General features: G+C 34.3%; 1 protein-coding gene across 3 annotated transcripts in view; it reads right to left on the bottom strand.

The window, feature by feature from the left end:
- The window catches only part of LOC6047858 (coronin-1A), a 77522-nt gene that overhangs the window by 12212 nt on the left and 51692 nt on the right, over positions 1-13618 (bottom strand). The window contains exons 1-2 of one of the 3 annotated variants that reach the window (XM_038260494.1): positions 9844-9888; positions 9418-9704 (exon numbers count right to left, since the gene is read on the bottom strand). The exons of the other annotated variants lie outside the window; for them this stretch is intronic. Coding sequence (XP_038116422.1) covers positions 9418-9426 — 9 coding nt within the window. The 5' untranslated portion in view covers positions 9427-9704; positions 9844-9888. Of the gene's footprint in view, positions 1-9417; positions 9705-9843; positions 9889-13618 lie in introns of those variants that run through there. 3 annotated transcript variants of the gene reach the window in all.

Here is a 13618-nt window from a genome sequence, read left to right as displayed (position 1 = left end):
TCAACAATTTAAAACATTTCTTTTTGCATTTTCGTATAATCTTTTTAAACATTCTGATTCTTATGCTCAAAGATCAAAACTAAATTTGACTCTTAAGGAAATAATACATTTCCATTGAAACAATGGTATTTTGGTACCATTGTATTTTGTTAAATACAAAAAAAATTAAGATTATTTTTTTTATTTGGGATGAAATTCATTTCTAATCAAAACTTAACAAATATTAGAAGCATAATAAAACTGTTGACAATCATTGAAAAATAGTGATGTTAACATTCAAACGCTTCGGTAGTAATTTTCACCCTATTTTTTAATATTCAAACTTTTGGTAGAACTTACCGAATTGAATTCATCTGTCTGTAGACGGAAAAATATGGTCTAATTTTACCGGAGATATTCCGGATTCCCAACCTTCGATGTGGGTTTTTGGTCAAGAAAATAAAAAAAAAATATTGCACAGAACAATGCCGGAAATGTATAAAACTTGAAGGAATCACCCTAATACATCAAGCTACAAAAATAAATGACATGGTCTAGTCCTATGAGCCACCGGAGCCGGTTCTAAATGGCCAAACATGCTAACAAAGCTGAATCTATTGTGACCCGAAGCGTCCATTTTTAAAAATGTCTTCTAAAAATCAATTTTCCATCATTACGCACTAAAAAAAAGTTTTATTTTGGAAGGTTGAAATGGTTTTGGTTGAATATTATCTCGTTTTTTTGAGTATTTTACCTAAAAATGCCTAAAAATGTGAAATTCAACAAAAAGTAATGAAAATTTCACTACTTCCTGGTGTAAAATAAACTATTTCAAATTTGCAGTATTTTGCTTGAAATTTGAAATTCAGTAGTTTTTATTGCTCTTCCCCTTCCTCTCCACTCGACCTCAATCAGGGACAAGGAACACAAATTCTAAGTAAACAGAATCTTTAAAAAAAAATCGCATTATTTTGAAACATGACACCATTTGTTTTTTTTTTTGTTGTTTAGACACGTTAAGTTTGGTTGCACCACTAAAACGGCACCCCAGAAAGTCGACCCTCCCCTTCATCTTCGTTGCCGATATCTCGACATAATTGACAAATAATTGACAAATTTCGATTAATGCAATCCGATGAAACATTATCCAACAACTACGGTTGAGTTCATCACCGGAGACAGGCAGCCTTTTCCGCGCTGCTTTTATCACTTCTACTATTTTGGCTTAAAGTTTTCATCGCTCGTTGCTTGTTTTTTTTTCTCTATCTTTTGCTCAACCTGTTGCCATTGAGCTCTATGTACAAAGTCAGACAGCAGGAGCATAAAATTGGTACCGAACGTTGAACAGTCTGTGTCGAATGTTTTCAACTATTTTTATGATCTTGAACGTTTTCGGAATAGATTTAGCATAGTGTCTAAACAACTGATCTCAACTGTACCGATTTTTTCACTATCATCCCAAAACTGCCCCCCCTGCGTCTGGTTTGCCGTTTTATTAGCTATTTTTTTACAGAAATAAACAACAACACCAAAATCGCCATAATCATGTGGCTGGTTTGGCCTACAGAGCCCAGCATTTATAACGGGCTATTATCGGGCACTTTGCTGGAATGCCGGTAGTCTCACCTGTCCGGATTGTGGCGGGGAGATTTCAAGACATTAACCCGGTGTGCCTGCTGCTCACCTTTCTCCGGCGGTTCGAAAATTTGGGCTAATCAGTTGGGAGCAATTTTTTGCTTCTTCTAATTTATTGAGCTGGTTTAACTAGTTGATTTCGCGAAAATACTAGGCTACTGGGTATGGTATCTGAGCTATAAAGAGATTTTATTTTATTCATATGCGCCACAGGTTGAACGAAAACGTCAGAAAGCCAACTCTGCTTAGCTCGATAGAAAGAAAGTGAATGCAATAAAATTGATTGGCGATAAAATGGTAGGCAATTTCGTGAATAAGCTTTGGAAACAGAACGGATGGTTGGGGTAGACGAGTATCGGTACAAGAAGGGTTCAACGTGAATATAATAAACAGCATAAGGAATTTCGTAATTTTGTATGCAATTTGCTGCTGTAACTGAACTGAACTTCACACTAGAGTTCTGTTTTAAAATTCAGTGTTTTTAAACAATTTCTTTGATACCAAAAGCTAAACAAAAATTCGCGACATCATCCGTCTTTTGTATTACAGATCTTCCGCCGCAGTGCTCCAAGGACATTACCTCCGTTTTTGCGTCTTTTTCAACACAACACACGGGCTACAAAATTCACAAAATATTGATCCATTTCGTATTTATATCCCCGGGACCCGCATTTGGCAAACTCCTCTCGTGTCCTTGCTTGACGACAACAGAACTTAGAGCCTCTGACTAAAGAAGGGGGAGACACGATAAAGTCTCATTATGTCGCCGGCTTTACCAGAGAGTGTCTACCACTAAACTCTTGGCAGCATCGTCATCAGCGGCAGCAACCACAGCAACAACAGTAAGGGGATAACGTTCCTGGTTTTAGTGGATTTATCTTGTTTGCAATGCAGACAGGACATAATGGTGTCAACTCTAGAAATTAGCTCACTTGGAATGTGGATTATTTGGAAAAACATTTTAACTTTATTTTATAAAAAAAAAACAAATCTTAGAAATTCCACAACTCAATACTGTAATGTTTTCTCTGTTAATTTCTCGCCACGTTTTGTAAGAATATAAAATAAAACATATTACGTTCCATTCTAAGAAATCATGCGTCTTCATGGATTTAATTTTAGAAGGGGAGATACAATGGAGGCGCTTGGTTTCTCATAAGGATTCCATAGCTATTATACCAAAAAGTTTGCTGGTTTTTGTGGAACTGTCAAAATCAATCGAATCTTTGCTTAGTAGGCCCAAATAGGAACACCTTCCCTACATAACTCAACATCATATGAAACACGTTCCACGTCAGCAGCGGCAGGGAAGCTCATCAAATATAGATGACTTGTCGGCTGGATGCTGGCGCACGTCCGTCCAGGAAGCCTTCGCCGTCTGGATCCGGATGACTGCACACGCGATAACTCGTCGTGGTTGTGCTTTGAAGCCTCACGTAGGATTTTGACGAATCTTTTGGAGAAAGCATATGAGCAAGTTTCCATTAGCAAGTTATGATTTTTTTTAAATTGAGTTTTTTTTTTTAATGGAAATCTTACCCAAAATATAGATATTTTGGTCCATTTAAAATTTTAGTCTTCATTCCAAATTTTTTTTAAATAGGTGTTTTCGAAAAAAAACTTTTTTTTTTCTGGAATGGTTAATCATGGACATTGTTTTTTAAAAATTGTGAAACTGCAAATGTTAATAAAATCAAACTTTAAGTCAGTATCTCCAAAACGGTGCACTTTATCAAAATTTGTGTAAATTATTTTTCGATTGTTAAATCGAATTTAACATTAAAACTGGTTTTAAAAAGATGTTCGAGTAAGATTTAAATTTTTAGCTCTTGTCTGCAAAAACTTTTGATTTTTTTTTCTTAAACTGAGAAAATACGAATTTTAGGAATTTATTTAAAAACCGGCATTTTTTTTCATTGTACCTATTTTTTCTGAATATTCTTCATCAATACCTTTATTTTTTCCAGAGATACTAACATTTACGTACAATTTTTCAAAAAAAAAAAAGAGCGAGCCGCTCAAAGAGCCAGTTCATTGAAAAGAGCGAACGAACGCGGTTCTTTTTTAAACTCCGGTCTTTTGAAAGAACCGTTTAAAGATGGAATGATTTCTAAACTTGTTATAAAAAAATAATTGAATTTTCAACAAAATGTAGTATTAAATTTGTTTTTGAGAATTGAAAATGCAATTTAAGGTTAAAGTGGGGCTATTTCCTGACATTTTCAGAGCTGAATCGTCATACAGTCCTGACTCGATTATCCGAAGGCCATGGGAAAATTTCAATTCGGATAATAGAATCACAAAAAAAAATATTTTTTTTGATGTCTTATTTTTGATTATCGAGCTTAGTACTCTAAAGTGATTTAGAACGTTTAAATCCAAGATGGCGGCACATCACTGAAATGGTGGTGGTGAAATATTGGAAAAATGTTTTTTGAGATCTGTTAAAATTAAAATTTGACTAAGATTGGATCGCAATTTGTTTTTAAAAGTAAGAAAATAAAAAAATACGAAAAAAATTTTTTTTGCCCTTGATTCAACTATTTGAAGTCCTACACGAACCTTCGGATAATCGAAAGTTCCGATAATTGAGGTTTCGTATAATCGAGTCTGGACTTTATTTCATTGCGGTGTCTATGACAACTTTCTCATCAATATATATTGAAAGACTCTCAATAGGCATGATTTGAACACCAACGAATAACTTTCAAACTCATATTAACAAATTCCTCCTTTTTTGAAACTCCAAAAGTAAATAATTTTCTAAACAAATTGAAAAAAAAAATCTACAACTGATCGCACATTAAAGTATTACCCGAATACAAATTTGAGCATTTCAAATTACTTAACGGAAAAAATTAATCCTCATCCCCGATTGAACTTTAGCGCTAATAGACTTTATCGATCAAATCAGAATGTGGAAAAGAATAAACTTTTTTTTTTTCTCTAAATTAAATATCAGCATTAGTTAAACGCAATTTAAAAATTAATAGCAACTTCTTCAAAATCCTAGATTTGTGTTTGGATGCCATTCAATTATACAAACGATTAGGTTCGAGTGGAAATGTTGACATGGAGACCGTCAAGACCTATGAGTTTCAAGGGCATCTTCTCATTTTTAGTTTAATTTTTTTAAATAATTATAATTTATATGATTCCAATGTAAAATAACCTTAAAAATCACAGCATTCCCAAAAAAAACCTTTTCATCTATATTTTGTAAAAGAGCGAAAGAGCCGTTCAAAAGAGCGGCTCTTTTTAATGAGCGAACGAAAATGAGCGGCTCCAAAAAAAAACCGGTTTTACCCACCTCTAAATTTTTGTATGGACAGCTACCAAAATTGTATAGAGACTTGTATAGGTGAACAAATTCAATAAAATGACTTCTTTCGTCACACAAAGTATGACTAATCTTATAACATAAAACGTAAACAGATAGAGGGCACTCACGCGTGACAATTGGTTCTAACAGGATAACATTTTGTATGACGTGTGGCAACATGACACGGAATTATATGGTTATTTTTAACTTCGATTCGATTTTTCGATTCGTTTCATCGATTTGCCAGCAAGTTTACCAGTATCTGTAAAAGACATTATATGAAAAGGAGCACATAATTACGTCTTTCTCAAAGTGGCCCAAAATCGACATGCGCCAAGACAGCACAACCTAATCGGAAGCTGGGAGCTGGGAGTCGAAGGGTGGTAAATGCTAATTTTGTATTCCAGTGCCACAACGTTCATCAACGGTGCCGAATACCTTCGTAGGAGGTGTTGACAGGCCTCAGCCATTTGCTGTTTTTCATCTCATTATCCTAAAAAGGATGCGAGGCGAGTCCTTTTGGGACTTACAAAGGGATGCCATGTGTCTACTTCCGCTCAGTTAATAATCGCGGCATAAAAAGGGGGATGACAATGTGGGTGGGATGGTTGAGTGATTTTTATTTTATATTTGGCGTCATTATTATTACCCATGAGTATTTGTTTGAGAAATTTTGTGCTATTTTGGGTTAGTTCATAATACAGTTTGTACTAGAAAATGTTCAGGTTCACGAATCACGAAAAAATTTATTACATGTTGTCGAATTTGTAAACATTGAAATGTTTCCAAACCCGATTTTTTTTCGATTTCGCTGTAAATGTTTTCAAATTCGACAAAATTACTTCCAAAATCGAATCAAATGACAACATATAGAGTTACAGAATTTGCTTGAAGGATTTCTATCCATGTAACAACGATATAGCTCTTAGGAACATTTTTGGAGTCATGTTTATGCTCATTGTAACACAATTGAAAAATTATTTAAAAAAAAAATAATTTTCCAAAGATTTGCCTGTAATTATTTTACAGTCTTAATTTATCCTCAAATTTCTGGATTATTTGCAGATGTTTAAAAGTAATATTCTGGATCTCAGATCACAAAATAAATTGTAATAAAATTTTCTGTTTTTTTTTTAAATTATTTTAATCCACGAAACAAAGTCTAGCACAGCCAACTGATTCACCGATAAGCTGGTGGACTCTGGTCTAACTAAAGATCTATCCCGGTCACCAAACACTTCGTGACCACACTCCAAGAGTTCTCCTCCTCCGCCTCCTCATCGTCTTCGGCAATGGCATTGCAAAAGCTGGGTGCAGTTTGGCGACTTTCACCTGCTGGTGTTTCGATAGCTATCGAGCGATAAGAAACGGTTCAATCGTCGGGGTCTCGGCGGGAAATTGATCCAAACCAGCCACCAGCACCTGCCGCTGCTCCAGCATACTACCTGTCCCGCGTTTTTTGTTTGGTTTTGCTGATTTTCTTTGCTAAACTCAGACTTAGGCAGTGTGGGGACTTCCTGATTTTTCCCCACTCTCTGGGGAGACCTGTCGGAGGCGCGCGCTTGTCGAGGCGACAGGTCTCGTTTGGAGTGACATTTTAAGCGCTTCCGTTTGGGCCTGTTAAAGCCGTTGCGCCATCATCGCCGCTAAAGGGCTTGGTCGCGTTAGGTGACAGAAGAGGAAAAACTAGTAACACCGTGCGCAGTTATCTAATAATAAATTGGAAAAGCGATTTTTCTGGTGTCATTACACTTATATACTGGATTGGTTCCTCGTCTATAAAGTAATTTGGAAAGCCAAATTATAAATTGATTTCAAATTCTGTTTAAATTTTTTGAAGCATGACCAACTTAGAAATCAGTAGGTTTATTTGAGGGTTTAATTTGGATTGATTTTTTTAAAATAAAATTATTAACCTATTTTAAATGTACTTGACGAGCCAATTTGAGTTAAATGGAGCAACGTGAGAAAATATTTGTTTTACCAAAGAAGGATACTCAGAACAATAACTTACAGAAAAAAATTTGCTAATTAGCGAAGCATCGGTTTCAATTACGTTTAAATAAATGATGCAAACTTTTTATAACATGTTAAGAGTTTTTTATATTTCATTATTTTTTAAAAGGCACGACAAACCATTTTTTATTTTGATTTTAAAAATTTTGGAATACCAAATATCTACGCGGTAATTTTGACGAAAAAAAAAAATTTTGTTCATAATAAACTATAATTTTTTCGTACAATTTCTGCAAATAAATTATTTTCTAGAATTTGCATTTTTTGGGATTAGAATTTTCCATATGGATTGGACATTTTTATTTGGATTAAAATTGTCAAAGTTGAGATGAAAACACATTTTTTTGGACAATTGAAAATATAAGACCTGATTTAGAAAAAAATTTGAAAAAAAAAGAAAATTTCAAAAAAATTTGAATTTTATGGCACAGTGCACACCACCAGAGATTTACCGAGTTATAGTTAATTGAAAGATGAAGAAGAACCTATTTCTAAGCAACCAGTTGTCAGATCATTGAAGGTAAAAGTTAGAGTTGCTAGAAATTTTCTCACCGGTTTGGATTTTGTTGTTGATGAATGCTTCTTCTTTATTAGTTATTTTGAAATTACACAAAATTGAACATTTTTTCGAAAAAAAATCCCATGAACGTGCTATCAGCTTAAAGAAAGCTTTATAAAAAAAGAAAGTAACATTCGAATGCAAATTTGATTTGCAATTATTTTTGTTAGACATTTTGTTCAAAAATCATCATTTTTTAATAAATTATAACTCCGATACTAGGTTTTCTACCGTACTGAACTGCAGTGCCTTTAGCACATAGATAAAATTTAAAAAAAATCAGAAATGAAAAAAAACGTATTTGAGATTCATTTGAATCAAAAAATCAAAGAAAAATTGGCAAAACGTTGCAAATTATTTAATAGCATTATTGCACTGAGTTTATTTGGTGCAATGCTTTACTAATAATTATTAGGTTTTTCAAATGATCCCATTATTTAGAAAATAAAAAGATTTTTATTTATAATAATGATGATGTGTGTGTAACACATTTGTTTCTATTTCAATTCATTTCAAGTTTCACGTACTTTTTTTCCCTAAAAAATATATTTCAGAACGATTTGATTTTTTTAGAAGGGTACACTTGCCCCACTTGAATAAGACTTATTTATTGCTATCTTTTAAAAATACTTATGATGAATTATAATTCATAATAAGTGCAAGTCATTGGTAAAAACATCAACATCAAGAAAAAAATCCCATTTTTTTAAAATGAACTGAAAGATAAACTCGCCATACGTTGTGCTTTCCAAATCAAATAAGAAACAAAAATTAACAATAGGGTGCTTCAGGAACAATGTTGTCATAAAACGAAACAAACGAAAAAATCGAAAAAAAATAAAATCGTTTAGAACTCGCGATTTGCGATTTACTGAAAAATTCTAGTTTTCATACAAAATATCTTATTTAGCTCTAAAACATTCAAAAAACGCTTTCAGATTGCCAAAATTTTAACTTCAATTCATAGTTAAGGGTCCCACCAATAATGTTCTGCATTCGGATTGATCGAGGTAGGGATTTGTAGATATTGGAGAAGTCAAACTTGAAAAGTGTTTTTGAAATAATCTTCAAGCTTTCAAAATTTGTTCAGGGAAAAAAGCAATCTTTATATTAAAAAAATAATCAAATCATATATAACACGAATGTCACACCGGACAATACAAACTCATTTAGAAACATCAAAGGCCTTGAAATCTGCATTATCGATCGAGCTTTTCCAAAGAGTTAGTCATCCGGTCCAGAGCCATACGCAGTACAAAGTGTTGTGGACTATACAATGTTGGCTCGTTCCAGCTGCAGCAGGCACATCCCGGCCAAATGCAAGCCAGCTTTCAAGGACTGGCACATTTCCGCACGTATCCAGCAGAATGACCATTTGGAGCACCACTACGTAATGAGATGATGTCCCTATTTTGGTCCTAATAGGTCCAAAATTGGGTCAGTTTTAGGAATTCTGGAAACTTTGAAACTGTCTCTGCTTTGGACCCAAAAAAGCGGCAAACACTCTTAACCAGACTGCAAAAGTTGTCCTCCCGATGCGGCGTCCATCGTCGATGCAGTCATCAGCACTAGCCCCAACTAGCAAACAATGTACCAACACTAGCGCTTTTTTCCACTCCCGGTGCCACAAAAACCTCGGTGATAGAGCAAGAAGAACGCAACAAAAAAGGATCACATGCACTTTCATTCTCTTTTGTCGCTGCATTTCTTCGTCATCACATACAAACTCTTAACTATATGTATGTACGTTAACGAAAGTAAAACAAAGAATAAATCTACAGAAATTAAGGCCACAGGGAAACGAGAACAACTTTGCCGTTTTCGTTGTCTCTTCTTCGGGGATGCAACAGAACAGGAAAATTTGCACAAAAAAAGGACACCATCAGGTAAAACCAGAGACACATACACTACTCATATTTGCTTCTTTTTTTATTTTTCCCAATTTGCTCTCGTGTGCACTTCACTCCTGTGCGGAATTTCCTGTGCTGGCCCTCTTTTTTCCTCTCTGTCTATCAGTGATGTCTAATCTATGGTATAACTAACTATAATTGGTGTCTGTGTGTAATGTGTGCAGCGAAATTCCAACAATCTGTCGCCAGCAGTACGTGTCTTTGTGTATTTGTGTGAAGATCTTCTTGAAGAACTTTTCGACACAGATGTGCAACAACAATCTTTCCTTTGCTGGAGTGCTCCCTTTGAATTTTGATAAAATATACTTTAAAAACTATTTAAAAGACGGACACAAAACACGCTGCAATCTAGAATTGCAGTCTAAGATTTAAAGAAATAGATTAGTTCAAAGATTAAGGTAAACTGATTCAAACAAACGCACTTTCGCCTTTTTTCTTCCTCTTGGGGGGGAAACTCCTTTTTCCTTTAAACCACCCCCAAAAACTGGCTTGGGGAAAGCGAGGGTGGGGACGAGCACGCACACACACACTGGCACACTCCTGTTAGTCACTGCCGTAGTAAAAATTTATAGTATTTTCCTGCGTCAGGATATTTACAAACTAATACACAGACACTGCACAGGCTGGCTGGCTGTTTCCTTTCCACGCACGAAGAAGAGTAGAGAAAGTCGACCGACCGAACCGAGTTTGCGAATTGGACTGAAGTGCCGAGTCGAAGAGCAAATGCTGGGACTTGGAGCGAGCAACATGTGCTTTTTGCACGACGAGCATAACTTCTCTCGCTCGCGCTCTCTCTCTCTCGGGATCTTCTTCTCTTGTTCGATGTTTGATTGGAAACGGCAGCTGCTGTGGTGTGGGTTTTATGCTGCGAGAGCATAAGAAATGATGGTTCGAGAATTTTGTGGTTGAAAAGACCGGTAAGAGAGGAATGCAGAGTTGCAAAATATTGGTTAAAATTTTTAAAAAAAATAAAATTATAATGGTCATATATCTACACATTTTGAAATTTGAGCAATAATCAGACTTATTCACAAACAATTAAAATTTGTCTGAGCCACTACGCGCCTCCACGCATGGTTTGTTATATGGGGAGATAATTCTTTTTTGAAAATCCCAATTTTCATCGATAGAATATTTTGAATTTTCAGGATATAACTTTTTATTTGTCAAATTTGTTTCCCCCAAAATTAAATAAAGTTTGGCAGAATTTTAATCAAATGAAATTTTAGTAAATAATTCAGTAATTTGTAATTAATTGAATTCACAGGTAATGGATATTTGTTTCATTTGCAGATGAATTACTGAAATATCAGTAAAATTGATTCAAAACAATTGAAATTTTAGCAAAAGAAATGTTTGTTTGTTTTGCTCACAATTTATAGTATTTTTGTTTTGTAATTTTTTCATGACGATTCAGCAATCGTTTCTGGTTTTTTCAGTTAATCAGTTAGATTTGGATTTTCTTACCATTAATGATGTTTCCAATGCTGTTATTGATACATTTTTTCTCAAATCAATTTTGAAATTGAACAACCGATTGTCCGAAGTTCGATTATCCGAAGGTTTCTGAGGATGGTTTTTTCTCATTTTTAACAACAAATTCTAGTCCGGCGACACCATGTTCAAATTGAGTGGTTCGTTACTTGTTAAATTATGAGTAATTCTTTACATTTTTGCAAATTATTTCAGGTTTTTTTTATTGAAACTTTGTTCTTACATTTCCTATGCAAGCAATTTTGCAACAATAGTTCTTCCATACAAGTCGTCATACAAAATGGGTACGTAAACATTTCAAAATCTGTTACATGAGATGAGATTTTCTGATTGTTTTGGTGTCTCCGACAAAGTTTAATGATTATGATTATGATAAGGGTTTTTAGGAAAAAAAAGGTGCAAAAAAATCCGACTTTTTAGTTGATTTCATTATTGCTTAATTGCTAAATACGTATATTTATAATTTTCGAGGAAAAGTTATATGTTTTAGGGGACTAAAAAAGGAATCTTTTACGCTAGAGTTTAGGATGGTGCAAAAACTAGTATCCGAGAGATGAATTTTTGCTTTTTTTTATCCTAAAAATTTCAAACAAACATCATTTTTAGATGCAAAATCAAATTTGCAATCGGAAATGATTTAAAACATTTTTTGATAAAGTGCACCGTTTTCAAGTTTTAAGCACTAATAGGTAAAAGTTTTCGAAAAGTTCAGTTCAGTGGAATTTAAAAATACTACATGAAAGAAAATAACAGTGAATTGCTAAACCCGGGCAGACGGTAATAACAAAATTAATAATATTTCAATAACAAATCCTGTTAAAATAACAAAAAGTGTTATTATTTTATCCTGAAGTTCAATTTCAAGAAGAAAAATAATAACAGTTTCTGATAAAATAACAAAATTTGGTATTGAAGTGATATTATATTGAAAATGTTTAATAACACGCCAATAAGAGGAAATGTTATACATTTCAAAAACTCTCCTAATAACAAAATTTGTTATTCGTTCGGTATACTGACTTAGAAATAAAATTACCATAAATCGCACAAATGGAAAAGTTTCTAAGTGTCCATAACACAATCTGTTATTATTTTTTCTTTTGTTAAATATGTTTAGATCTTTGGGATAATTTTGTCTAATTTCGTCGGGGTCATTATTTTGGCCATGAAATGGGGTCCTTAAGCGAAAATTATTCTAAAAAGTTGAAATTTTGAAAGTTGATTTTTTTTAATTATTTGATATACCCCCTAAGGGATTTTACTGAAATTGGCTAAAACTATGAAATAATTTTGACCAATTTCATCGGGGCCATTTGTTTCACCATGAAATGGGGTTTCAAGCTAAAATTAATCTGATAAAATTAACATTTGAGAGTTCATTTTTTTTAATTTTGTTATATTCCCTAACGGAATTGATTTATTCATTGAGAATTTTTGAAGTGTGAATAACAAAAACTGTTATTATTTTCACAGAGCCAGGAAGTCGGAGCTGACGTTGAAGCTCGAGCTGGAGTGAGACATCGGAGACTGCATCGGATTCAGCAAATTTTCAGCAACTTTTACTTGGAGTCGGAATCTCTGAAGTCGGGTATTTTTGGAGAGCTGAAGCCGTCATTGACGTCATATCCTGCATCCAGAGTCGGAGTTGTCTTCAAAGTACGGATTCAAGGTCGCTTGGAGGTACCCGACTCTGCAGCCCTGACTAGTACAGAGGAGTTATGCCAACTGCAGGTTTATTTGCTAATTACAAATAAACCAAAACAATAACGTTTTTTTGTTATGGAGACATACCAGTTCAATAACATTTTTTGTTATTATGCTGCTCCACCTCTCCGCACAAAATAACAAATCTTGTTATTCCTCGATGATTCCTTCTGTGTTATTAGTTTGTTATTGCAATAACAACATAATAACAATTTAAGTTATTCTTCAAACAAATCTTTGTTATTGATTTTTGTTATTTTAACAACTAATCCGATCATCCCAATAACATATTTCGATCTTCTCACAATATCAAAAACTGACCTTCCCAAGTTATTTCATTTCAAGTTATAGTATTTTTTGTGTTACTATAATCTAGCAATACTTATCCTTCAAGCTTCTTATATGTTGATTGTTTAAAAACGTTGATAATTACCTGAAAAAAAGAAAAAAAAATAGTTTATTAATATGAACGATTGAATTAAATTCTACATCACTGCCATGGCTTCAACGGCGAGAAAACAGAGCAATAGGGAAAGAAAAACTGAGAGTGAGCAAATTCTCTTCAAATTGGCTATATCATTAAAACTGAGAAAACCATCCAAAACATCACATCGGCAGCCACCGAAATGAAAGCGCAAAAAAACATAGAAATATATGCTGAAGCAATGATAAGCATTCCCCAAGTTCCGCCACAGCGGCCAGAAGCGGCCTCCTTCTTCCCAGAATGTTCCTGCTTCGCGTATCGCCCCTCTGATTGTACGGTTCAGCGAACCATCCGAAAATGATAAAAAAAGGTTGAACGAATCAAACGATGATGGTGCCTCCATACCTGACGGGTGGAGCTAATTTTGGGAAATGGATCTTGCCTCGAAAAGGAAGTGATCATAATCGAAAGTTCTGGGAAGTGCTTTGCTGGTGCTGGGTTGGGATCAACGGACTTTTGAGGTTTCAACAGGGTAAACATCAAAGCCGATACGTTTCGACGACTGTTGAAGAGTT

The sequence above is a fragment of the Culex quinquefasciatus genome, chromosome 3, assembly GCF_015732765.1.
Source record: "Culex quinquefasciatus strain JHB chromosome 3, VPISU_Cqui_1.0_pri_paternal, whole genome shotgun sequence".
Classification (NCBI taxonomy): Eukaryota; Metazoa; Arthropoda; class Insecta; order Diptera; family Culicidae; genus Culex; species Culex quinquefasciatus.
This window is presented reverse-complemented; position numbering and strand designations above follow the sequence as displayed.